Source organism: Thamnophis elegans, chromosome Z (assembly GCF_009769535.1).
Source record: "Thamnophis elegans isolate rThaEle1 chromosome Z, rThaEle1.pri, whole genome shotgun sequence".
In the NCBI taxonomy this organism is placed as follows: Eukaryota; Metazoa; Chordata; class Lepidosauria; order Squamata; family Colubridae; genus Thamnophis; species Thamnophis elegans.
Window position 1 is genome coordinate 94,519,757 of NC_045558.1, and position 26,987 is coordinate 94,546,743.

At 36.4% G+C, this 26,987-nt stretch overlaps 1 protein-coding gene across 18 annotated transcripts in view; it reads left to right on the forward strand.

Moving 5' to 3' along the window:
* MAPT (microtubule associated protein tau) overlaps positions 1-26,987 on the forward strand; it is an 86,759-nt gene that overhangs the window by 17,058 nt on the left and 42,714 nt on the right. For 12 of the 18 annotated variants that reach the window (XR_004256940.1, XM_032236875.1, XM_032236879.1 and 9 more), the window contains exons 2-5: positions 2,640-2,729; positions 11,739-11,825; positions 14,047-14,133; positions 21,234-21,296. Coding sequence is in view for 17 of the 18 variants with exons in the window: in XM_032236875.1 (XP_032092766.1) it covers positions 2,657-2,729; positions 11,739-11,825; positions 14,047-14,133; positions 21,234-21,296 (310 nt within the window). In the remaining variant the exon portion in view is untranslated. The remainder of the gene's footprint in view (positions 1-2,639; positions 2,730-11,738; positions 11,826-14,046; positions 14,134-21,233; positions 21,297-26,987) is intronic. The other 6 variants (XM_032236878.1, XM_032236885.1, XM_032236887.1 and 3 more) reach the window with 2 other exon arrangements.

Genomic DNA, 26,987 nt, shown 5'->3' on the forward strand with positions numbered 1-26,987 from the left:
ACATGAGGCATCATTCATATTCAGCCGATCCTTGTGATATTCAGCAGTTCTCCCTTGTGATGCTCAGCAATTTACAGGCTTCTTCAAGACTTTTCTGTGAAAAAGAAAATGGAAAAACTGCCTACCATACCTTTTCACAATGATAAATCAGTTTGGAGTATCTATTTACAAGGACCATAAAATACAAAATGTGATGCTATTAATTACTTTCACCATCCCAAAGGTGGCATGTTTTTCTGAATTATTATTGCTGACCAGATAGCCATAAAAGTTTTGAAACAATTCAAGGAGTAGTGGGGTAAAAGTGGATTAATTCCTAAATTGCCCTCTTGTGGACAAGTTATATGTCACACCTCAGGGTCATACAAGAATCGCAGCTTGTGATGTCCATTAAGTTCATAGTCTGTTTTATACCATGTGCTATTTAATCTCATATAGGGCAACGTTTTTAGAGATTAGGAAACTCTCTTCTGGGCAGTATATACTGAGGCTTGTTTATTTCCACCTGATAAATTACAAAACTTTTTAAAGGCTCCAATGTCAAATAACACCCTCTAAACATAGGATAAAGAAGGCCAATTTAAATCTGTGATAAATACTTTTACCCTGGCTTGTTTTAAGTGAAAGTCTATTTCTAATCTACAAATCTTGTTACAGGCTATCCTCTCTTAATGATCATTCAGTGACTGTTGAGTGTTACAATGGTGCTGAAAGAATACTAGTTACAACTGGTCCTTGAAATTATGGCCATTGCAGCACCCCTTAGTCATGGGTGCGCAACTTGGCATTTAGCAGCCTACCTATATTGACAACCACAGCATGGTCTTCAACTCCTCCATGCCTGTCTAACTTCCATCTTTGCCCTTTTGGTCACCTGCAGTTCACTGGCCTTGCCATCTCCTTACTGGTCTCCCCCATCTTTTTCCTCCCACTGCTGAGGAGTCCTGCCTGGCCAAGGCAGCTGCTGACACTTCACATGGCTCATGCCTTGTACTCTGCTACCCCCACCTCTAGGTGACCTTTGCCATCTTCTTCCTGCTTTTGACAAGACGTAGCCAGCCGAGGGAGCTGCTTGCACTTGGCGATGGTATTGCAAATGTCCAGGAGCAGCAGGAGAAGATGGCGAAGGTCAGATGGAGGTGGCATGGGCATATGGCAGCAGAGGGTGCAGGATGGCTAAAAGGGCAGAGATGGGAAGGAGGTAAGTGGGGAATTGAATCAGAGGAGAGTGCAGTAGGGCAGTGCAGCCTCATTTGCCAAATGACACTACTCCTTTCCGGATTGGGAGGGGGAAGTGGATGGAGCAGGCAATTTGCACAGGGCAGAAGCAGTGTCGGGTCCTCACCTCATGAGGACTACTGAATTGCCATTGCTGAGCATGTTTTCACATGATTTTTTTACTCTAATGTCTGCTTCGTTTAGCAATGGAAATTCCGATCCCAACTAGGATTATTAAGCAAGGAATTCCTATAAATCAAGTGCACTTCTAAGGTTTTTTTTTTCCTGATAAAAGTAAATTAATACAAACCTTAGTAATGTTTAGTGTATTGTCAGGAAGGCAATTTGTATCTAGGATAAATATAACTTAAAAGACAATGTATTCAAATGCAAAGAATGATGTTCAGAATAGAGAAAACAAATGCTGTGCTGCATTGAAGAGTGTTTTAATCTAGATAAATGACAGCCTTTATATTTGTTAAATTTTTATCCTGCCCAATTCTCCTACAAACTGACTCTGGGCAGCTTGGAGCAGCTATTTTTATTTCTGGAATGAATTTATAGATCAGCAATGAGTCTTTAGGCTATTTTCACATTTTTAAAAATCCTTTGCAACAAATCATTTAGATATCCTATGGGAACTATCAGTTCTTTCTCTTCAACATGATGATTGACAGGGGGGGGGGAAGGTGTTAAAGATAATAAAGGAGGTGTCAGAAGGAAAATGGATGATTCCAGTTCAACTGTGTCCACCATGGACCCTACATTCCCCGGGAATCTCTCACCCCTGTTTTGGATTATGGTGGTGAAAGGAAATTGTAAAGTTTAAGTTGAATGTTTTAAATTTCTTTCATTCTTTTCATTCTTTCATTTTCTTTACTGTCATCTATTATTTTGGCAACTTTGTTAACAAACTATGTCTTCTATGAGAAGCAGAGGAGTGAGTGGCCTAGCATAAGGGTGGGTGGCAAAGTAGGTGCTGGGCAGTGTGGTACTAGTGCAGGTGGGCCCGGGGCTCCCACGCATCCTGCAGCCTGGGGATTCCTCTGGTGAAAAAAATGGCAGGAGCAACTTTTTGAAGCAACTTGTGACCTTCTCTGCTTCCAACTTGTGGGAAACTGGCAAGGAAGGTTGCAAATGGTGATGTGTGCCTGTGGGATACTGCAACCATCATAAATGCAAGCCAGTCACCATGTGCTTGAATCATGATCATGTGACTGTGGAATATAGTGACAACTGCAACTTCAAGGACCAGTTGTAAGTCTCCCTGCTTAGTGCAATTAAAGCTTGGAACAGTTGTTGAATGAGTGGTCACTAAAAGAGTAATACCTATATTATAAAGCTTAAGATAGATGCTATCCAAGAAAATTAGTGCTTTTGTTTTAAATGTTCCATGTCTCTTTTTTGTTTTGTTTTTCAAGGTGACCTTTCTGATAGGATGGCTGATCAACATCAGGACTTCAGTATGACAGATGATCATTTGGTGAGCCAAGCTAGGTGGAATCCGTCAGGTGAGTCATATGAGTTGGGAAGCAGGAATGTTTTATTCACAAGACTGAAGCCATGATAAAAAAAATGAAGAGATATTATCAATAGGAATAAACTTTGAAATCTAAATGAGTTGAGGATAAGGTAATCATAAATACAATTACATACAAACACACATACACACACATGCACACACATACACACACATGTCAATTGCTGCCAATCTTTGCCTTAAACCATAAAAAAGGTTCACTAAGCTTTGTTACTTAAAAACATTTAGAAGTCTATATAGTCAGAAAAGTTACTATAAATATTTGTTCAATTCTAGAAGAGTAATTGTTTGCATCCTATAGCAAAGAAGCACTACATATTCATTTTAAACACTAGTTTAAAATACTTTTCTACTTAAAAATTACCTAGTGACTTTTAGAGAGCTGATGGTGTATTATAATATGAGTGTGATCTATATACGGGTGCAGGTTTTCATGGCCAGCATCTATGTTTAGTAGATACATCCAGAACTTCCAATAGGAAGGGTATTTCTCCTTATATAGAGAAGGTAGGTGATATATCTCTGTACCAGGTGAAGTGAATGATGCAGAGGACGTTCTTTTGCGGTGCATGGAGACTGTGTGGGCCCAGATGGAGAACCAGAACCACAGACCTTTGCTGCACCCTGGTAAGACAGAGTGCCTGTGGGTGAGCCTCTCTGTATCCAGGAGTTTATCACCTTTGGCCTTGAATGGAGTTGCAGTATCCCAGACGGATCCAATGCATAATCTTGGGGATCCTCCAGACTCATGGCTCCTGCTCGAAAAGCAAATGGCACCCATGGCAAAAAGGGCCTTTATTCAACTTAGTTTTGTGTGTCTGCCAGTTATGCCCTTTCCTGGATAGGGAGGCTCTCCGCTAGGTCACTCATGCTCTGGTCATCTCCCATTTGGACTGCTGCGGTGCTCTCTACATGGGGATACCCTTGAAAAGTATACAGAAACTTCAGCAGGTATGAAATGCTGTTGCAGGGGCAATTTAGGCACACAGATTTTAAAATGGGGCATGTAACACCTCAGTTCAGCGAGCTGCTTTGGGTGCTGTTTTGCTTCTGGGTCCAATTCAAGGTGTCGATTTTGAGCTATAAAGCCCTACATGGAATGGGGCCAGGCTATCTATGGAGGTGTCTTTATCCTATTATATTAGTCCATTCCACCAGGTAAGGCATGGGAAATATATTGCAGACCCTGTCAGTTAAAGCACTCCAACTGGCAGAGTCTAGGAAGGGAGCCTTTTCTTCTGGCCATCTGAAAAGGAGTTAAGACATGGCTCTGCAACCTCACATGGGGAGCCCAAGGGAGCACGCAGCCATGGGTCTAGTTACTTCCCTGAAAGCCCTCCCTTTGCTTTTAACCAATTTTTTATCTATCTCTGTCCTTCTCTTAATATTTTTTAACTTTCATATATACTGTTTATATTTTAGCATTTTATTGCACACTGCCCAGCGACCCTCTTTGAGGGAGATGGGTGGCAGAGCAATGTGAAAGGTAAATTAAAAAAATAAGGTTCTTGACCAAAGAGATAAATTGTTAGAAAAGTACAATCTTAAAACCATCTACAAACCAATTAAGAAAATCAGAGAACTCTTCATAGCATCCTCTAGCTGTGGGCAGATGCACATTGGTACTTCAAAATGCATGAGAGGCACTGCAGACAAGAACAACCAAAAAAGAAAACCATCAGTAGGAGAGCATGCATTGTGCCATACAGGTAATAAAATTCAGTTCAAAGACATGCAAGTGCTGCCAACAACTCCAGACTATCATATACACTTGTAAGTGAGAGGCTTTTGAGATCTATAAACATCCCAACAGGTTCATCAAGAAAGAAGAAAGCCTGAAAGTTAACAAAGACTGTTTACCTGTGCTGTGCCATGGCAAGATCCTCCCCAAAGCAGGACTAAGCAAAAAACAACTCCCCAAAATGTTAAAACTTGAAATTTGCCTGGGCAAGGTCCCACACAGGACTAAGCAACCAGAAGCCAGCACAAACAAAGAACCAATCAGAACTCAGCATTCCAAAAATGACCAGTCAGAAGCTGGTTTAAACAAAGGACCAGTCAGGAACCAACACCCAACAAAACAATCAGGATCAAACACGAAGAACCAATCAGAGACCAGCCCTCATCAACTTGTAGCAGTTGGAAACCAGCTTGGCCAAAGATTAATCAGCAGTCAAGACACCTGGCTGTACAGATAGGATCCCATTTAGCTTCTGTTCAGTTGCCTGTGGTCTGTGTAGCCGAACATTTTATGTTTGAAGATACCAGCCACAGATGCCAATGAATTATCAGGAAATCTAGGCCATGGTCATTAAACCCTGAAGCCAAATACTGTACAGTAATCATTTCATGAGCTCTAGTTAGATAATCTGATGGCAACCAGATTGATTAGATGTAGCCTAATATATCAGAAATGTCAAACAGATTCTCATTATTGGACTGTTAAGCATTTTTTCCTGGTGTATTAAATATATTGATATATTGAAAGTATTGACACATTTTGTACCACATATGGGATAAACATAATTTCTGTTCCAGCTATTGAGAAACAATCAGAATGTATATTTAATGCTGCTACCAGTTCTAGACTAAAAGTACATAAAGCAATTTGTGTCTGAGGTATTTCAGCAGTTTAAACATTTGGCCACTTCTTAATGACTTGGATTCTCTTATTGTACTATAATTTTGCAAGCCAGGTCCAAATATTGGGTTTTTCGTAATACCTTCCTTTACTTTCTCTCTCCATGCATCAATAAAATATGGTTCTGTGTTAGATCTGAAATATATCAGTGGCAGCACTGAGTCAGGCTTTACTCATTTTGGAAGCTAAGATTATCCTTGAATTCCAGGACTAGACTGGGCACTCAAAATACATTTTGGAAGAAAGACATGGCAAGCCATTTCTGTAGTGTGTCTGACAAAATACATAGATGTATCCATAAAAATCACTAGTAATCAAGCTTGTTTCAAGAGAACCTGCACTTGTAAGCTAACTTACTATGCTAAAACCCAACAGTTGAAGATCTAGGTAGTATGAACATGAAGAATCATAAAGTGAACCACATTTGAATATGAAGGGTGAAGAGAAGGAGAGGACTTCGAGAATATGAATAGCCTGATACTGGTTTCTGGCTATTAAAATAGGATTACTAAGGTGGGAATTCTAAAACATTATTAAGCTTCTTTTCCTTCTGATGCCAAACATTTCTGTTTTATCAACATTTTTATCATGCTTCAGGTGGCTGGATACTTAATTATGTTTAAAAAACTATTAACACATTTATATTCAAATTTTATATTCCAGAAGTCCATTGCATATCAGAATAAACATTGGAACCACTGAGTTGCCATATTTACATCTTCCGTAACAAAGTTGCTCCATCATTGTCCACACTGCTTCCTTATTGTCCAAACTGACAAATAAAATTCAGAGTGAATAATAAATTATCATGGATTTGTGAAATAAACAGAACATTGTTGAGCCAAACTGGAAAATGACAAAATCATATAGAAATTAACAGATTTCTTTTCATGCAGTTCTCTTCATCTTTGATTTGGCTTCAAATTTAATATTCATTGGACCAAAACTGCAATTAATGTGTCTGTGTTAAGAATTGTGAGAATGTCTTGTTTCATTCACCCATCTTGTGTTAAGAAGGAGCACTATGATATTGTCTGTATTCAAAAGAGCAAACTATTTTTTCTGATATTCCAGAATGTTTACACTTACATTCCAGTAATTGCATTTTTAAATGTGCACCCATCTGTTTTCTGTTGCTCCCAGAAAACTCCCAGTGTTTTCTCAAATTTTAACATGCTAGAGGTTTCAAATAATATATGAGCTAAGTCATCAGTGAACACCATAACAATTCAAAAGGCATGATCGGATAAATTTGTTGGGGTCAATGCGCTACAGAAATATATGCATATAGGGAAGTAGTTGAGCATTTTGCAAGTAGCCAGATTTGGAATGTCAAAAAAAGCTTTCAGGTGTTCTTTATCTTTTCTATCCTCTTGTGCTTTGGGATACTTGTTTCTACAAGTATTCTGGTCACTTTTTAGGGGATTACTTCTTGGTTTTAGTAGCATGTGAGGTTTTTTAATCTTTATCTGCAGAACATGAAACTGACTTTTATTAAGTCAAGCTGCTTATCTCTAGAGCACAATCTATTCTGCATTGGCAGCTTTATAAAAGACCTTGATATGGACATCTTCAACTGGAACCTATCCATATACTCAGACTTGGAAGTAAGAATTACTTAGGCTGAAAGCTGAATTTCTTTCAGTTGTTTGGAAACCTTTATAGGTTATATTCCTGCCTAGTGTGTATGGTTTTATTTTTTTTTAGCAATTCTAGACTTTAATAAAAAAAAATTCAGGAAGATTCTTAGTTTTCTATGCCTGAGAGACCAAGTGGAGATACTTCCTCATAATATAATCTGCAAATGACAAGTTGGAACATACAATTATGCAAGAAGGAGTTCCTAGTGTTTGAAAAGATGATGGAATCTCCTCCTCTGAAAATCATATATGAACTTTCATCCTTTCTGCATCTCGAAAACCTAGCAAGTTCCTTTCATGTTAATAGCTAGCACTAAAACTGATTTGATGAACTCTTTTGCTATTTTATTTTTACAAAATCTTTTGGCCATGTTATGTAATGCCAATAACAGGATTTTTATCCATTGACCTGAGTCATTAAACTGTGTCATATACAGTAAACCTAAAATAAGTCTACTTGGAAGTCTTTCTTTTGATTTACAATGGACATTCTTGAGCTTTAGTGGAACTTTGGATCCTAAGACAAAGCAAATAAATATTTGTAGAAACTTCTTTTTATTTTCTTCAGGAGGTTTCTTGTTTGCTTCATGTATTCTCTTTATTTTCCAGGACTTTAGCAAGATTATCCAGGCTCAGTGATTTTTAACTTTCAGTCAAACCAGACTGATACAAGAAGAATCTGAGAAGGGCTTTTGTTCCTATTCCTCCCCCTGGCTCTCCGCGCCTGCCTTCACAGTCCCTTCACCATGGTAACCGATGGAGAATCACAGCTCCTTCACCATGGGCAATGAATTGTAACCTGCTTGATTACTCTTTGCCCCATGCTGAGTACTCAGTTGGATAGTGGCATTTATCCTTGAATCTTTTGAGGACAGCCACTTTATTGGTTTAAGTAAAGTCCTCTTTGCATAGTACAGTAAGGTTCTAGTGCTTGGCTGAGGGTAAGCCTTCAGTATCCAAGACCTGCACTTCTTACAAAGGCATAGAATTTAAGGGCCCGTCATCCGAATGATGAAAAACTTGTTTTGAAGTTTCGAGAACATTGTGGCGCCACTGAGGACACTGTGCCAGCAGTGATTAGTATTTTATTCAATCCATTTAAGAATATTCTGATCGGATCTTAGTGTGGATCCTGGAAAGTTCCAGCACTGATTTGATAAGAATTGCCCTATAAGCTGATTATAATATAGTCTATTTCTCTTATATTTGGTGAAACATTTATCTTTGAGCCATCTGCTAAATATTGTGAAAAATAGGAGAGAGCCAGGAAAAATAGTGTGTATTCCTCTCAATAAACTGCTTAACAAAGTAGAGAAAGACCCGGATGAACATTTCCAAAGATAATAGTGTTTACAGAAAATAAACCTGACAAATTCAGCAGAGATCTCGGTTATAGGAGAAAAATGTTAGGTGCAGAATAGCAAGCTATATTATGCCTATATTTGGCAAAAGTTGAAGTAAATGGTTGGTCATTTCTTCCCCATCAACTAATAGAATGTGATTAATAGTCACTGCATGAAACCTAATATAAAATCATTATATTTCAGAACTTTGTCAAAGACCTCAGAGAGAAATTAAAAATTCTGCAAATTGGTAGAAGGATTTTTTTTAAAAAAATGAACAAAATAAAAGCTATCAGAAAAAGCAGTAGTACTTGAGTTATGAATGTAATGGAGCCTGCCCATTTCATTCGTAATTCGAGTATTTGTAGGAGTGAATCCAATACCTTAAATGGGATCACTCCCTCCTTTTGCCCATACATTCGCTAATCAGATGCGAGGCTTCTTAAGTGCACATGAGGTATTTCAGGGTGGGGAAGGCCATAGAGGCCTATTCATGGAACAGGTCACCTGCCTAAGACCAGTCAAGGTCTCCCTAACCCACTGAAATACCTCATGCTCCCCACAAATGCTTCCCCCCATAACCTGCTGTGCCAGGTCACTTACCTTGTGAAGATCTAGCAAGTAGTCTCAAACCTCTCAGCTGTGTGCGCCCCTCTGCAGTTCAGTTTAGGCCAGTGCATGCCTCGCCTGGCATGTTGCAGGCCAAAATGGAGCTTCTGAGTGCTGGATCTGCTCCTCAGATTCTCCATTTCAGCCTGCAATGTGTCACGTGAGGCCTCTGGAAGCCTGAACGGGAAGATCCACCCCTGAGAAGCTTCATGTTAACCTGCAACATGCCAGGCGAGGCCTCTGGAGACCCAAATAAAGTGTTGGAGGAGGACATTTTCTGCTCAGAAACTTCATTTCGGCATGCAATGTGCTGGGTGAGGCCTGGGAGGCCCAAATGGAGCATTGGAGGGATGGATGCGCCCCCCAGAAGTTCTATTTTGGCTGCTAATGTTCAGGACAAATATTGCAGAGCCTCTGCAGTTGTTCGTAAGGAAGAACAACTGCTGTGATGCTGCAAGATTCATAGTTTTGGAACTTGTTCTGAAATGCTAGGAGGTGCTTATCATGTAACTTCGAACGTTCGCTAAAGGAACGCTTATAACCCGGGCATTACCTGTACTTCTTAGGGTGATTGGGATTGCCTTTCAAGGCTTGATATTGCTTTTCAGCCATTATCTATCATAATTAGCAATGCTCTACTGTTTTGTCGACTTAGAAAATAAATTGTTTGCTTAGTTCTCAATGAACTTTTAATGGAGCATTCAAAGATATTTGGGATTGTGTGTGACAAATACTTAAAAGTTTAAGTGTTCATGGTGCTGGGTATATAAGCAGGTTGGTTCTGCTACCAATTATCTATGAAGAAGTATCTGCCAAGAATTATCTATGAAGAAGCACTTCACATCCTTGTGAAGTAACTGAAGTAATAAAATAGTAAAGCAGAAAATAATATAATTTGCAAAAAGTAGTAATATGTTCTTTAGATAGATGGGCTTTTGTATGTAGCAGCATAGTTTGGTCTAGTGGTTAGTACTGGAAAATCTAATCATCCTCTAGGCGCAGAAATCAGGTGGGTGATTTTGAGCCAATCATCCTATCTCAGCCCTAGAGAGAGGACACTGGTAAAGCACTTCTGAAAATGTTGTCATGAAAATTGCAGGGAAATGTTTGTATTGTCATCAGGAATAGGGTGGCTTAATCATGGACTGTAATGACAAGTATAGTGGTGTAGTATAATAGATATTCATTACAACTGTCTCTTCCTTAAGGATAATCATGTAATATACCAGGCACAGATTGATTTAGTTACAACAAATTGCTGCCTGTTTTGCTCTACCCGTAGCAGTAAGACTACTGCTGTCCTTTTACTCAATGAAAGATGCATTTTGCTTGATTTCAGAAATATTTTTCTAGCGGATGATATGAAAGATGCCTTATTTTGGGTCCACTGATTTTTTTTTTTAATTTGAAAGAAGAGATGTGAAGTATAGGTAACTGAATACTTATGTGTTCCACATGAAGACTTCATCATGGATTTCCTTGATGGAATAATTTGCTCATCATGTGAAAACATTGAGTGTATTCATTTGCAAGAAAATTTTTTTGGGGGTAATGCTGCCAAATCATATGATTTTTTTCTTCCTTCATTAGGACTAAAAGAAATGCAAGAATTAGATGAAAGTTTCCTTTTTCCCCACAAAAGACCTAGCTTCTATTTATAGATTCACTTCTCTGAAGTTATACAAGTTGTTATAATTTGCATGGAGGTTACTCAATAAACAGGACTGGTCGATCACTTTGAAATGATTACTGTCTATTGATAAAGCAGCTTCTCTTTCTTTATTTGGATCACACTGCTTCTCACTTAACTGTATCAGCAGTTTGAATGTCCTGCTGCCTGATTCATAACTACATTTCTGTCCATTTCAAAATTTTAGCTGTTATTGGAGTGGAGAAAATCCATAAATCTTGGAAATTCCTCCAAATATATGTCTGCTTCATATTACACTATCATTCAGGGAGAAAGAATAAAACTTTTCAAAAGCAATCAGCAAGAATACTTCCTCAGATTTTCCTCAGTAGATTATCTTTTATGATATTCAACAAACACCCCAAAATTTATCATGCTCCTATCCTGTTCAGTCAGGTACACCTTTAAAATATCATTTAAGAGACATTAAAAAGACAGGTTGATGTCTATTGAAATGTTCATTGTCCAGGTTCAATGTTTTTACTTCTTCTGGCCAGTTTGTTTTTCTGAAAAAGCCAGTAGACTCAGGCGTTTTATACATTTTCGGGATGAATAAGTACAGATCTGCTTTTCTTGATCCTTAGAACTATGCATCAGATATCTTCAGCAATGACCAACTTGATACTAAAACACAGCTTAATTCTCTCCATACTGATGTTCTAATATCTTTAAATGCATTATTTGCAACCAAGGCATGAAGCAAAGCATTCTTATGAGGGCTATTATAATCTGCAGTGAAAGAAGATGAAAAAGCTTGCTTTGCATTTGGACTTCTTGACTCTGCTTTCATGTTTGCTACTGATTGATGCATCACCAGCGCAGTTGCTTTTACCTTGCAGTATCTGTTTTGTTGCTTGGCTCCAAAATTTGTAATGGCTACTTCCATTTCTACTGTTATGTTCTTTAGCTAATGCCTGCCTTCAAGCAATCGCATATGCATGCCCATTTCTTGCTCTGCGGGGATGAGCAGCCTAATTCCAAACCTTATTGCTTAGTTGATGGGCCATAGTCCAAAGCCGAGCTCCTTATGCTGAGTGCTGAATATGTGTGTTTCCAGGCACTCCCCTCCATATACCAGTTGATGATGGATCTGATGAACCAGGGTCTGAAGCTTCTGATGCTAAGAGTACCCCAACTGTGGAAGGTGGGAGCTCTTTGTCTCATTACTTTGAAATTTATAGCAGCCAGCTCTTGAATGTTTCTCTTAAAAGTGCTTCAATACAAGTCCTCCTAACCATAATGAAAACTTTATTACACCTAGTATTAAATGATTTTTCTTCTAGCTTTAATTATTGCTGTGAGTGGAATTGCTGTGAAAATCTTTTTTGTGGTCTTGTTTGCGCTTTTCACAATTAAATTCAGAGTTGTTGTTAGCCAGATATTGTTTCTCCCCTATAGTGCCTTTCCAAGGATTTTAAATATTCACCTTCTTTTGAAAAAGTTAATGTAGGAATTGACATAGTTTGGTTTCAGAATAACATTAAAAGAAATCTTACAATTATAGGGGTGTTCTTTCCAGCCCATAGACGAAAAGGTAATGGGTTAGCTAGGGTTAGAATTAGGTAAATTTAGGTTCTATCTATAACCCTACATCATTACTAAATTAAAATTGATTTTATACCATGGTTATATCACCAGCCTACATTAGAAACCCACCAAATTACTCTAGAGCTTTACAAATAAGTTTAACTACTTTGCTATTTTAAATTGAAAACGAAACAAGCAATCCCTCATTTTTTTTAGCTGAAAGAATGCTTTCCTACCTGATGACACAGATGTGATTGCTAAAATTATGCTGTCTCAAATGGAATTACATTTGAACAATTAGCCATGCAGAAAATCATTATTTTTATTTTGTAACTGTGTCATCTTTGTCATCTAGCATTTGTTTGCTTGTTTAAATCAATACATGTAAAAGTTCATGCTTCAGTGAATTTACTATGTTCTAGAAACCTGTTGCTCTTAAATTAAATAGAGCACTTTTGCTGTATGAAGTTATTTCAGTTTTCAAGCATTTGGAATGCATCAAAGGGCAGTTTTAAGAGGAGGTGACAAACAAATGGCAGAAAAGAACACAGAAAAGCCAACTTGAAGAACTGAAGTGTAGGCATGCAGTGGTGTATTAACCATTAAGAAGATTAAGCTTAGGGCACCAGACCCAAAGGGGGCACCACTAAGTTGAGAAAGGGAAAAAAAGAACCAATGAAGATTTGTACAGTATGTGCAAAGGAGGAGCACACTATTTGTCAGTGCTTGGGGCACAAGTGAGTCTACTGTAGGCATGCCTTTATTAATTTAATTAAATCTTTGCTTCAGTAATACATGATTATTACTGGTTCTTTATTCAAGATTCTTTGTTTTTCATCTTTTGGGCTGGAAATTCTCTTGAGTGTTAAAACCATTTTACATCTGTAAATATTTGTTCCGTTGCATCTTAATTTTGGTAACACTGTTCCTATGAAATCTGGCAAATGGAATCTTACAAACATCACTTCTTGAAGCATCACACCGAATCTGAAAGGTAAGCAGTTCTGTAAATGTTCTGCTGTGCACTGCTAAGTATAATAATTATTTTTGGTGAAAAATGCCAAGAGAGTGAACATTATAGAAAATAGAAACACATTTACTGAAGCTACTTCCAACAGAAATATTTTATGGACAACAGGCATTTTATTCCCTGGTTTTGGAAGCATTAGTGAAGCTAATCCATACTATGAAGACAAACTATGAATCTGTGTACAAGTACTTGGAACAGTATAAAATTGGCATCATGATTCCTATACATTGCGCTGTTAATTGGGCTGTTTTATGCTTCTCATACATAAACATTTGTGATGGAAAGTCAGACAGTATTACCATAGCTCCTTGTCTGTCTTTCCTTTGTCTGTCTCTTTGACCACCTTGTTTGTGTTCTTGTCTATGGCAATTAAAAAATTACATTGGGAGAAAATGGCACCCCCCTAATATGCTTTTTCCAAACCTTATTTTTTAAAATCTATATTATTTCTTAACTTCTTGGGGTAACTGATCTTGCTATTGCTTGGGGAGAGATCTGATATTTTGTTATTACAACCAGCTTGATGATGAAGATGATGCAGTGGTTTGAATAAGACGTCTATATTTTAGCTGTCAGGCCTGTTAGATTTCTTCCAAAATCTGAACTTGATTTTCTTTTGATTTTATATTCATCAAATTTAAAATTTGTTGACTTACTGACTGCTTCTCTAGCTTGGGAAATGATTTTTTTTTGTATTACAGCCTTTTATAGCAGAATAGTCCTCGGTTTTCTTAATGTAGGCAATCTGCAAAAGTTCAACTTGCAGAACTTTTACTTGAAAGTTGCTTCATCTTGGTATTTGTTGTAGATATTATGGCTCCATTAGTAGAGGACACAGCATATGAGGATCAAAATTCAGCTCATCAGCATGCAGAAATGCTTGAAGGAACCACAGGTGAGGCAAGTGAAGGTAGCTCAAATGTGACTTGGAGTCTCTCCCTACTTAGTTTTATGATAGGTGATAATTTTGAAGGGCACAGACATTTGTACATTGCAGCATTCTTGACAAGGTGCTATAGGGGAGTCTGGTGTTGAAGGCAGGGGAACCAAGGCAATAATGTGAACTTTTATATAATTTCTTGGTTCTTATGGAAGTTAAAACCCAGCTTCTCTTTAAAAAATGAAATATTTTAGGATATACTAAAAAGGCAGAATATTTCCCCTAAAAGAAAAGCAGAAACTCAGAAAAACAGAAACTCAGCCCCCACCTTTGTTAATGGGCCATTAAGGCCTGGACCAGATTATTCTACATAGCAAAGTTAAGATTAACCCTCTACCCACCTCACCGCATGACACCTGGGAAGATTACATCAACCAGCAAGGCAAACAAGCTTGGGTCTCAGGACAGCCTACAGAGTTAGCTAAGACCCCTCCCTCACTCCCTGGGAGTCTGACAACCAATCAGAATACATTTCTTACACAGGAACAGGAAACAGAGAGGTGGGGCCCCAGAGAGGGCATAAAACCCAGGGACTCTCAGCATCTCTGCCATTTTCTGATCCGGAACTTAAGCCGTGTGATCCTATCCACCATTTAACCATCTTTCTAAACAGCCTCCATAATTCCAGTATCTTTTCCCCCACTTGAAACTGAACCCAGATGAACATTTCTTCCAACAGTTCTATGCCTATTGTAATACATTTGAGGATTCCATTTGTCCTCACAGATAAATTTGGTTTCTAGTAAGGGATGTATTTATTCTTCTTCATGATCTTTGTGCAAACACACCCAGAAGTTGAGACTGGATAGGCCCCTTTTATCCCCTTGAATGGGTGGGCCTCATTCACGTAAATAAATTCCTTCCTGTTTTTTTCTTCCCTTTATGTTTGTCTAAAGAGATTTGAAGAGACAGTTGTCTCTTGTAGACACAATTCTTGTGAAATTTTGAAAGTTTTATTTTTCTTTTGCAATTCAGTGTGTGTGTGTGTGTGTGTGTACGTGTGTGTGTGTGATATGACATTGTTTACTGTAATTCTGTTCAGAGATAGTTCAGGTTTCTCCTCACAAATGAGATTATTTTTTTCCTCCAGAGACATGGCTATCATTCTTCTACTAAATAGAAGGTCACAAATGCTGGTAGATATGAGAAGTGTCCTTATTTTATTTTTATTTATTATTTCAATTTCTATAGCCACCCATCATAGAGTCATGATTCTGGCCAGCTAATAGTATTACAAGAAATAAAAAGAAAAACAACCAATATAGAAGAAGCAGCTGCGGTAAAAAGAGACCCACCAATCGTAAGATAATACCTGGCCTTTGCCCCATCTGCTCATCCCCAGTTTCAGAGATAAAACCAAATCTTTAATGCCTTTCAAAAGGCCAATAGGACTGACACAAATTTAATTTCTGGGGGAATGATATTCCAAAGGGTGGACACCATGACAGAAAAGGCTCTTATGCAGGGATGGGGAATCCGTAGCTCTCTTCATGTTGCTGAATTAAAACTTTTATCACTTCACTGTTAGCATGCTGGATAGGGTAACTGGGGGTAATAGCAACTTTCATAGAAACACTCGGGTAGTGATTTGTGTATTAATAAGCTATATAGGAAGAAACTTTGTTGCTAAATCTTCACAGAAACTACATGCCCATTGAGACCCTTTCACTCCTTTGTGTATTGGATTTTTCTAATATCCTTAAACACGTATCTTTTATGCCCTCTGTGAAAAAAAGTTCAAACTTTGCATATGTCCTAGTTATGTGGTCTCCCTCACCTCTTCCTATTTTCGTTTTTTATATTAAAAAATCCTGGAGAGAATTGTTTGTCTCTCATGAATGAAGCCAAGTTGTTTCTCTCCCAACCAAACAATTATTTTGCAAGTTGACATTTGGGATCAACTTCAATTAGGATTTTGATCTGGTCATTCCACTAATGTCTTCAGTGTGGAATAGTATTCTGGTGGACAGATCATACCACGTCATCTATCCTAATCCTGCTAGTATCAATCTCATTGTACGTATGTTGTGCACTGACAATAAAGTATTATTATTATTAGATTTATTGGCTTCATTTCCTTGAGCATCCTTTAGTCTCTATGTGTCACTTATATAATTCTCTCTTAATTCTTGTCTTCTCATTCTGTTTTTGTTTCTTCATTGTTGAGCTGGTGCAGCCTAACAAAATCTACTCACTGGTCTCTTTGGTATTTTGTTCTTCCTCCTAACAAATTTGAATCAGAAACAGAAACAGAACAGCAAGTTGGAAGGGACCTTGGAGTCTTCTAGTCGGATTCCCTGTTCAAGCAGGATACTCTATGCCATTCTAGACAGGTGACTTATCTAGTTCTCTTCTTAAAAGCCTCCAGTGATGGGGTACCCACAACTTCTCAAGGCAAGCTATTCCACTGGTTAATTGTTTTCACTATTAGGAATTTTCTCTTTAGTTTTCTAAGTTGCTTCTCTCCTTGATTAGTTTCCATCCATTGCTTCTTGTCTTGCTTTTTGGTACTTTGGAAATTTTGAAGTTGAGGGGCTTTTAAGCAGTTTGGAGAAGGCTCTCTCTTGTTCTTCAGATGGCAGATGATTTTAAAATCTTTAAAAATGAGCTCAAATAGGGATTGTGAACATGGAATTCCTAATCTGGTCTGGTGACAGAATGTTTTAGTTTTATATTGTACCTTCCTTAATTTTAATTGGTTAATAGTTATATATTGCTAGTAGGTTTTACAGGATCTAGCTATTCTTTTTATTGTAAAGTAATTATCTATTTGGTATTTCACTATTCTCTCAGAGATGCCTAGGTTTATAACGCAATTACTCTTTAGTTTGTTATTTTGTAATTTAATTTATACTCCTTCATTTCTGTCTTGTGTTTAATTTTTAACCATGATATCGTTATTATCTGTGCCTAAATGCCTCATTTTATATGTTGCCTATATATAAAATCTAAATTTGGCAATAAATTTATCTGAGATAATCTGCCAGAATATAATTCTACCTTTCACTGAAACCTTAAGTGAAATCATAAATTGAAAGCTATAGGCCATGAATGGTTTTCCTAAAATATTAAATATCCAGTTGAAACAAAAACCCCTACATATTACCCAGTTAATCTTCTACTAGCATACTATTTTTATTATCTTCATCAAATAAAGGGCTGTTCACTTGTGTCTTCATTTGTGAAAGATGAAGACTCTGCCTACTGGCAGCTGTCTTCATTTTTGCCTAGTGTGATTTTTATCTTGAATTAATATTCTACTTTCAAATCCACATGCAGTTGAGAATCTGTAGATTAGATCATGTGCTGTTAGTTGAAAGAGAAGTTGCCAGCTACATCTCCTTTCTCATTAGATCCTGTTTCTGCACTGTGCTACGAAGACAAAACACTTATGATTTACATTTATTCTGTCTTCATAATTGAAATTATTGGTGCAAACTCTGAATGGTATAGTGATTCATATCTGTCTTTTTTAATATCTTAAGTACAAATTGTGGAATTCTCCACAATAAATTTTGCTACAGTTGCTCTACTATTATCTACTAATCTACTATGGGAAACAGGATTAACACAAACAGTTCTATGATTTGTTCTTCCAATTCTTTAGAGAGAATCTGATAGAGTCTCCTCCTCAGGCAGTGCCCTGTATTATAGATGGACTACAATATCCCATTTGTCTTTTGTACATCAATTGCCTTGTATTCCTTTAAAGTACAACAAAAAAGCATTCTTTAAATAACCCAAAGAGATAATGTTAAAGCACTAGAATAGTGCTTTATAGTAATAATGTAATCTAAAAAGTCTAAGAAAGAGAGAAGTGCAGAAGTTAAATATTTTTTTGATCTATGCAATATGTACAACTAGAGTGGCTCTATAAAACATTTATAATAATACACAGCTGTCACATCTAAAAGGTATGTGGATCTTATGTCTACTTCATTCAGAACAATTGTCAACAGGAGGTTTTATAGTGGAAATGTTAAATGTTCAAATGCTTAAGTAGCAAATGAAGATATGCGTCAAAGCCATAAATATGCTTCTAATCTCTTCATTACTTAGGAGGCATCTAGTAATTTTTGATACAAAACCCAATCAATAGATACATTTCTATTACATTCTCCTCCTTGATTTGCAATTTTATAAACCTAAATAATTTATATATGACATCTTTTATATGTTAGTGTTACTTTATCTGGCTTTAGTGTAATGTGGGTTCCCATTGAGTTATTGAAGATTTTAATTTTAAAAAATATTGCATTATTGTTAGCACTTTTCCCAAGTCAAAATACTGAATATGGGTCCTGTGGGATAATCATCTTAATAAGACTTTACAGGGGCAAAGTGAAGTAATTTATATCCCCAACTTTTCTTTAAACTAATGGTAGTTTGAACATTTGAATCATGACTTGAATCTTCTTCTTTATCTTGTTATCAAGCGTGAAGGAGAACATTGAAAGACCTCTAGGGTTTTTTATTTTGTTTTTTTGCATGATGTCTTTTTAAACTTTGTACATTTCTTTTTATCCTATTGAGAGAACTTTTTTCTTCAATAATTTTTCAAATGTAAACGTTTTTGGATTAGACTATTGTAGAAATCAGTGAGGCTTAAGAGTCATCACTAACATATATCCCATTGATCCTAATGGATGTAAATATAAACTAGTCAAGATCTGTTTATTCTTATCTGGTGTGTATTACTGAACTCAGGAATCAGCCATTAACCCATTTTTTTCTTATAGAAAAAAAATCCACATGAGCTGTTTCTTTAGTAGATCCCTGCAGATTTCTTGCTGTTTTGATGTTTTTGCATCCATCATCCTGTAGGTCAGTGTGATAACTTCCTAGCTGAATTAAGCATATAGAAAAAAGGCAGGTTACTTATTTGTATCTTTCTCTAAAATAATCGGTTTAGTCAAACCATCCTATTGCAGGATTTGGTAGGAACTTGTAAATTAAACTGAACAGAATAATACTGTTCTGACCTTAACATATAATCCAAGTGGGCCAAGTGCCAGTTTTCTGCTGGTCCAAAGGTCTTAGGTAGGTGCAAAATCCATTAGATAAGTTTAACCTTAAGGAGGTTAGATGTTTAAATCTAGGTTCTTGATTTATGACCACAGTTTAGCTCAAACTTTCTGTTGCTAAGTGAGGGAGTTAAGTGAATTTTATCCCATTTTATGACCTTATTGGCCACTGTTGTTATGTGAACCACTGCAGTTGTGAATCTAACTTCCATGTAGACTTTGCTTGTCGGAAGGTTGCAAAGGGTGATTACATGAGCTCAGGACACTGCAATCATCATATGAATCACTTGCCAATTGTCTGAATTTTGATCACATAACTATGGGAATGTTGCAATGGTGGTGTGAAAAACAGTCATAAATAGCTTTTTAAAGCTATTTAAACAAGGTTGAGGATTATCTGCAATCTATTTTCCCATTTACATTTTTATGCATTTCCCATTGATACATACGAATATGAAATCTCTTAGAAGCCAGAGTATCCTTTGTCAGATAGCAAAAGGACCAATCTTGTATCTGATTCTGAGGCAAAACATCTTTCAGTATTTACTTTTCTGGTATCTTCCAGTTAAACTTATTCTTTTCATGAGAAGTATAACTTCTCTTTCTCTCTCTCTCTCTCCCTCTCTCTCTGGAGATTTTCTGATCATCAAAGAAATCATGATCAATTATTAGTTAACTTTTTTTCCCCTGCAAATGCCTGCTTTGTCTGGTGACATTCATGAAAAAATATTAGAAACAGTTCTAGTAAAAATTAAATGAACAAGGCTGGATGGTTTCAAGTCTCATCTGGAAGCAATCTACACCCAGTCTCCTTTATTTATTTTACAGAGGATTCATACCACTTTCACTTTAATACCACCCCTTCCCCCTACACATTTTATTGCTTCTTCCATCAAGGGGAGAAAAAAATATTCCAGATGTCGACTGATAAGAAATGGAAGCATTTTAGATGTATTATATTTATAATAATATTGTAAGAAACAATCTCTTGAGATTCAGTGCTTAAAGATATGCTTCCTTGGGATCAAACCTTTACTACCTAATACTTTTCACCTGTGAAAGTGGCTTCAAGAAGTGATGTTTCAAGAAAATTACTGCCAAGAATATCTTCCACTAAAACTCCTTTAAAAGGAGAAAGTTCATAGTACTACAGATGCTTAAAGTTGGGGAGTGTGTGGCAAAAGGCCCCAAAAAGGATTTAGTTTTTGTGATGCAACTTTTACTACTGCCATAATGAGAATCTTACAGTCAGAAATAAAATAGATCAGTGTTATTCAACATTAGCAACTTTTAGATGTGTAGACTTCAAGCTCCCAAAATTTTAGCCAGCTTTGGCAATATTATATGATATATAGTATTATATATTATAGAAGTATTATATAGAGTATTACGTTTCATTATATGTATTGCCTCCATATATTATTGAAAATATATTGACAGTTCCTAATCATGCCTTCTGAAATTCCATGAATATCTGGATCAAGACTGTCAATAAATTTAGCAATCAAGGGAAAAGTTAATTTTATTTTTAAAACTTTCAGTTAACACAGCTAAACTATATTGACTCAATTGCAGATGAAAATGACTATGCTATATTGTTCCATGTCTATATAAAAATACAAAAATACCTTTGTTAAAAAACCTGTCAAAACAAAGTTTGTATCTTCCCAAAATTAAGTGTTTATATATAAGCTCATTAATTTCATCTAGTTTCATCACATTTAACTGTACAAAACAGTGGTATATTCTTAAATGTCAGATTAGTGTCTTTTTAGTTAAATGTTTTCTGTAAACCCTGTCAATTTTGTTATATTTTTCTTCAGGTGTATGTATATCATTGATGAATATAATTCAGGAATTGATGTGATTTATTTCAGCAGAAATGTTTCTCATCAGTTTATTTCATTTTCATTTAAATGTATTGTCATGCATTTTCAAATATTCACCTATCATTTGAAAATACCGAAACATTTGTCTTGTTCTATTTTTAATGTTGAAACCATTTCCCCATCTTTAATTTGGAAAATTTAGCTGAGGAAGGAGGCATAGTTTGTTCTCCTAACCATGAAGACCATGCTTCGGGGGATGCTCAAGGTAAGCATAGTAAAGTTTATTTTCTATATATATCTATATCTATATCTATATATCTAAAAGTCCTTTGATCCCTGGAAATTGCTGACCTAGATTAGACTATATATTGGTTTAGTGGTGGGAGAGAGAGTAGAATAAATAAATAAAAATTGGACAAAATTAATCAAAAATAAATGTAAACAATAAGAGCAGCAAAATATTAAAACAGCAGTATAAACCTATATTATGAACAGCATAGTCTCTGCCATTCATTATTTCAACTCACCCATCTAAATTCTTGGCCAGTTACAGGTGCATTTGAACTTTGTGTTCTCTAATTGATAGGTTTCATTTTCAGTTTGGTTCTGTGGAATGAATTGCTTTTTCTGAGGAACAAGATCTGAACTAAAAGCAATCACATCTATAAAATGTACTTGCTTCTTTTTTTATTATTAGCTGCAGTATATGCCTGAACCTGGATAGATGATTAATTCTTAGCTGTGGTTAATTGAAACTCGTTAACCTAGTCTAGTTTAAACATTTGTGTTATTTCATTAGAACATAATGGACCTAATATGATATAGCAGGCCCATATTAAACAATGATCAAGTGAAATTGGAAAGAAAAGTATCACACTTTTGCTCACAATCACACTAGGAGAAAAGAAAAAACACACATCTGAAGCTTTTGGACATAGTGTCAAGCCACAGTTGATCATTACTATTTAATTAGTCCATTTTATCCATCCCTTGCTGTCAGTGCTGTCCAGAGGTGGTTCCATTTTCGGTTTGGCCCCATTCGGCCAAATAGGTAGTAACCTGGCCGCCTACACCTCCTAACTGGTTCACTATAGCACCGCCATCTTGTTTTTTGCTTCTGCGCATGTGCAGAAGCAATTTTTTCATTACTGGGCATGCGTGAAGTGTGCCCACATGCCCAAAGCATGGCCCTGAGCGAACTGGCAGCAAAAGAATCCAGAATTTACCCCTGGTGCTTAGAATTTGGATTATCCATCTTGAAAATGATTGTAGACAATGTGAGGGAGAATAGTACATGATCATTTAAATCATGTCTGAAGCTGTGAATCATGTCATAAAATAAATAAAAAATAAACTATGCTTCATAGAAATAATGGTAAATGCCATAATAGATTAATAATTACAGCTATTAAAAATAAATGTTTCTAATACCGAGTAAATAATCCTGCTGTATTAGTACTACCAACTTTGACTAGTTAATTGTTTAAAAAAAAGAAAAAAGAACCTGATATATCAAATAAAGAGGTGCTTTATGGGCATATTCAAAATTTATCATTTAAAAATATTTGTAATAGTTTTGATTTTGTAATAATGAAAATAACTGTGTTAAGACAATTGTATTAAGATAGATACCTTGATTTGTGTTTTGCATGCTACCTTATATTTGAAATATTTTAAATTAATAAGTTCTTAGAACTTTTTTAGGCTCAACAAATTACCTTTTAGATTAAAGAGATATTGGTTAAGTATAATAGCAATAGCAATAGCAGTAGACTTATATACCGCTTCATAGGCCTTTCAGGCCTCTCTAAGCGGTTTACAGAGAGTCAGCATATTGCCCCCAACAATCTGGGTCCTCATTTTACCCACCTCGGAAGGATGGAAGGCTGAGTCAACCCTGAGCCGGTGAGATTTGAACCGCTGACCTGCTGATCTAGCAGTAGCCTGCAGTGCTGCATTTAACCACTGCGCCACCTTGGCTCAAGTAATATTGTAGCACTCTGTTTTTCTTCATGAAACAATCATTTCCTGTACTTTGCAAATGATTGTAAATACTTCTGCGTATGTGTTATATACAATAATATATTCCACACCTTCTTGTCATGATAAAGCCTTGGGTTACTATGTTATTAGTTGGAGTGAGTGGAAATAATTCATGACGATGATGTCAATGAGACAAAAATCATGACACCTCACCTCATACCCAACCTTATTTAGGAACCAGCTTACATTTAATTGAAAACAGAGCTTTCCACATATTTCTTGCAGATTTTTCTTTTAAGTTGATCCATGGTCTAGACTATTAGGAGATAAAAAAATATTGCATGGAAAGAAACATCAAAAGAGAAAGATGGTATAGAGCTGTCATATATGGCCACAGTGGCATTGACTGAAGAAAAATACATGGAGTTATGCTTACTCAGGCCAGACAGAGGCTGTCAAGAATTAATAAAATATAAACCAATCTTTCTGCCCTGCAGTGTCCAAAAGAGATACAGAACTTGAATCAGCGATTTGTCCAGTTTTTTAAAATCAAACTTGGGGGCTTTATACAGCTGTGTTGTTACGCTGTTTGAGGTCTTGCTCCACAAAGAGAAAGCCAGAAAGATATACAGCAGCAGTAAGCTGATGCAGAAATTAAAAGTCCAAACCCATACAAGGATTTAAACAGCAAAGAAAAGAGAAGAAGGGTTATGGGTCATGCAACAAAGAGTTGGAACACAGGATACTATTTGGTTCAAGAAGTCAGAGTAGCCAGTTGTATAGGTTCATGGATAATAGAAATTGCATTCAAAAATGAGCCACTGTACCCTCAAGTTGATCTTTCACAATCTGAGCTCTTTGAATTTTCTGGCCAGGTTAGACATTGCTTAGAATTCTGTACTTGTGGGGAAGCACCCAGTTTGAATAAGGATATACTAGAGGCTGTACCTGTACTTCTTTTCTCCTTTCCCAGTTGATATTCATTAATTTTTGTCTACTTGCAAAGTCATTAAAGCATGTAGGGCTTGAGTAAGCCTTCATCCCCGGGGTGTCTCTCTTAAAAGCCAATATTCCTCTCTACTTTCTGATACTCAATAGCAATAGCAATAGCAGTTAGACTTATATACCGCTTCATAGGGCTTTCAGCCCTCTCTAAGCGGTTTACAGAGTCAGCATATTGCCCCCACAGTCTGGGTCTTCATTTCACCCACCTCGGAAGGATGGAAGGCTGAGTCAACCTTGAGCCGGTGAGATTTGAACCGCTGAACTGCAGATAGCAGTCAGCTGAAGTGGCCTGCAGTACTGCACCCTAACCACTGCGCCACCTCGGCTCATAATGAGCCACTGTACCCTCAATGCTGCACTAGTCTTTTGAGGAGGAGATTGTGTGAAATCTACAGCAGAATTCTTAGCACATTGTTATAGACAGTGATAAGAAAAGATAAGTGAGGATAAAAATAATATTGTATGGCCTCTGCCTGCACCTGAAAAAATATTTAAATATTTTTTGAAAGCCCAGAGAATATTTTTTTAAGCAATATATCAGAATGCTTACAGGACAGACAAAAATGTCCACCTGATTCAGGCATTAAAGTTTCTCAGAAGTTTATCATTCGAAAACTTCAGCAGGTGCAGAATGTGGCTGCACAAGTAGTAAATGATGCCAGATAAATAGCATACGTAATATCACTTTTGCATGAGTTGCATTGGCTATCAGTGTGTTTCGAGATACAATTCAAGATATTGGTAATTACCTTTAAAGTCCTACTTGGTTTGGGATCAGGGTACCTGAGGGATTACCTTTTCCCAAGAGTTTCTACCTCTCCAATTAGATCTAGCTGGATGGGCATGCTGCAGACCCGTCAGCAAAAGAGTGTCGGCTGGCAGGGTCCAGAAGACAGTCTTTTTCTGCAGTGGCTCCTGCTCTATGGAACATCCTCCCTTCAGAGATTAAAATGGTCCCAATCCTGTTAGCCTTTTGTAAGGCTCTAAAAACCTGGCTATGTTCTCAGGTATGAGGCACTGAATGTGCTAAAAGCCTCGTTTCATGATTGTATTGCTAATAGGCCAATAGGCTAATAGGCCATCTTGTCTACTGTGTATGTTGTTTTTATTCTTTTAAAATGTTTTTAATATTTTGGTTGTAATATATTTTTTGAATTGTAAACCACCCAGAGTCATTGACTGAAATAGGTGGATATATAGAAATTGAATAAATAGATGAAATTTGCAGTCATCCTGTAAGTTGTGCTGTTAAGAGAGAAGGTAGGCATCTGCTTTCCAATATAACACTACTAATTTTAATAGTTATAATTCTGCATTTTCCAATGCAGTTATGTAGTCTTTTCACATTTTCCAAAACAGCTTTGTTTAATTTCTTTATGCCCATCAAAAGCCTATAGGGGGAAAATATGAGAACAAAAATTGCAGCATTTTTGAGACTGAGCAGGAAATGGCATATAAAAAGTTTTAAGATGAGGTAGGGTAAAATGCTTTTAGTTTAGTTTAGTGCTGGCAGATGTTTTTCAGCTGAATATGCACAAAACGAATTCTATAACCATTAAAATTACCTTATACAGGTAAGCAAAGCTGTGTTTTATACAACGAACAACTATAAGTCTGCATGTTCCCTTGGCATAATATGGCTTCTTGTAAGTCCTATTTCTTTTAGCCATATAATCCACTCTGCCTCCACCAAGCGCTACCTAATTGTTTTTGGATCGTTAGGGGTTTTTTTTCTCATTTTGAGCCAAATAAAAGAAGTATTCTTAAAGGTGGCATTTCTCAATCTGACCATTTTTGTAAAATGCGCTCTCAATCCTCTGAACAACTATTTATTTCACTCAGTAGTAGACTAGGTAAATTGAGATACTGGATCTCAAACTTACTGAGAAGTATTAACAGTATACATAAAGTGTTTGAGCCTTTAAATAATTTAGTTTTTAAAGAAGTGCTGTTTAGTTGTAAGGTGTATTACTGATTTCATTTGGAGAGCATGATTTTTCTTCCTCAACTTTTCCCAATGTATTAATTTTTCTAAAGAATTGAGAATCTAGTCAAATAACCTCTGTTATTGTAAGGAAATCTTGAATTAAAAGTTTGGACTTGGGCTGGTATTTTACTGATGTTAAATCTAAAGCAAAAATTAATTAAAGAAAACTGAATAAAATGTAGACAGAAATTCCATTCCCTAATATTGAACTGTAAAATATATTAAAACTTTACAGTAATATTATAAATCTATTATTTTATATTATAAAATATTGTATACTAAGGCAGTTCTGCAAAATGCATTATTTTGGATTTATTTTCACTATATTATAATGCATATAATGCAAACAGCTAATGAATCTTGTTTGTTACAGTGGTAGAATTAAATATGTGTACTATTCTCATCCATGAAACATAACTTTGTAAATTTAAACTGAGTTAAATTATTCCTTCAGTAAGCAGCAGTCGGGTTATTTTCTAAGTTGCATAAAAAACATATTGAATTACAAATGGTCTAAAAATAATCAGTCTGAAGTGGGATTGGCTTAAACATTGTGAAATATTTTGATGTAAAACTACTGGTGGGATTAGATCAGTGGACCACAAAAACTAATATTTTATTTCCTAAAATCCAATTGATTCCTTGAACCAAGCTACAGCATGAAGACCATATCCCTTTTCTAACTATTGCTGCCCTATTAAATGCTTTTCATCATAAGATCCTAACTGGCCCAGAGGAAGCAAAACCGTTGGAAATAATTATGCTTGTGAAACCTCCTGCCCCCAACCTCCTTTATTACCCAAATTATATACTTCTGAAGCTGCACAGGTTTTTTTTAATACAGAGAAGGCAAACTAACTACCATAATAAAAAATGGAATACCTTCAAACTACTTTGCTCTCTTTTCAAGGAGTTACATGCAGATAGAGCATTACATTCTTAGTCCATTTGTATTCAAAAATGACAGGACATGGATAGGCT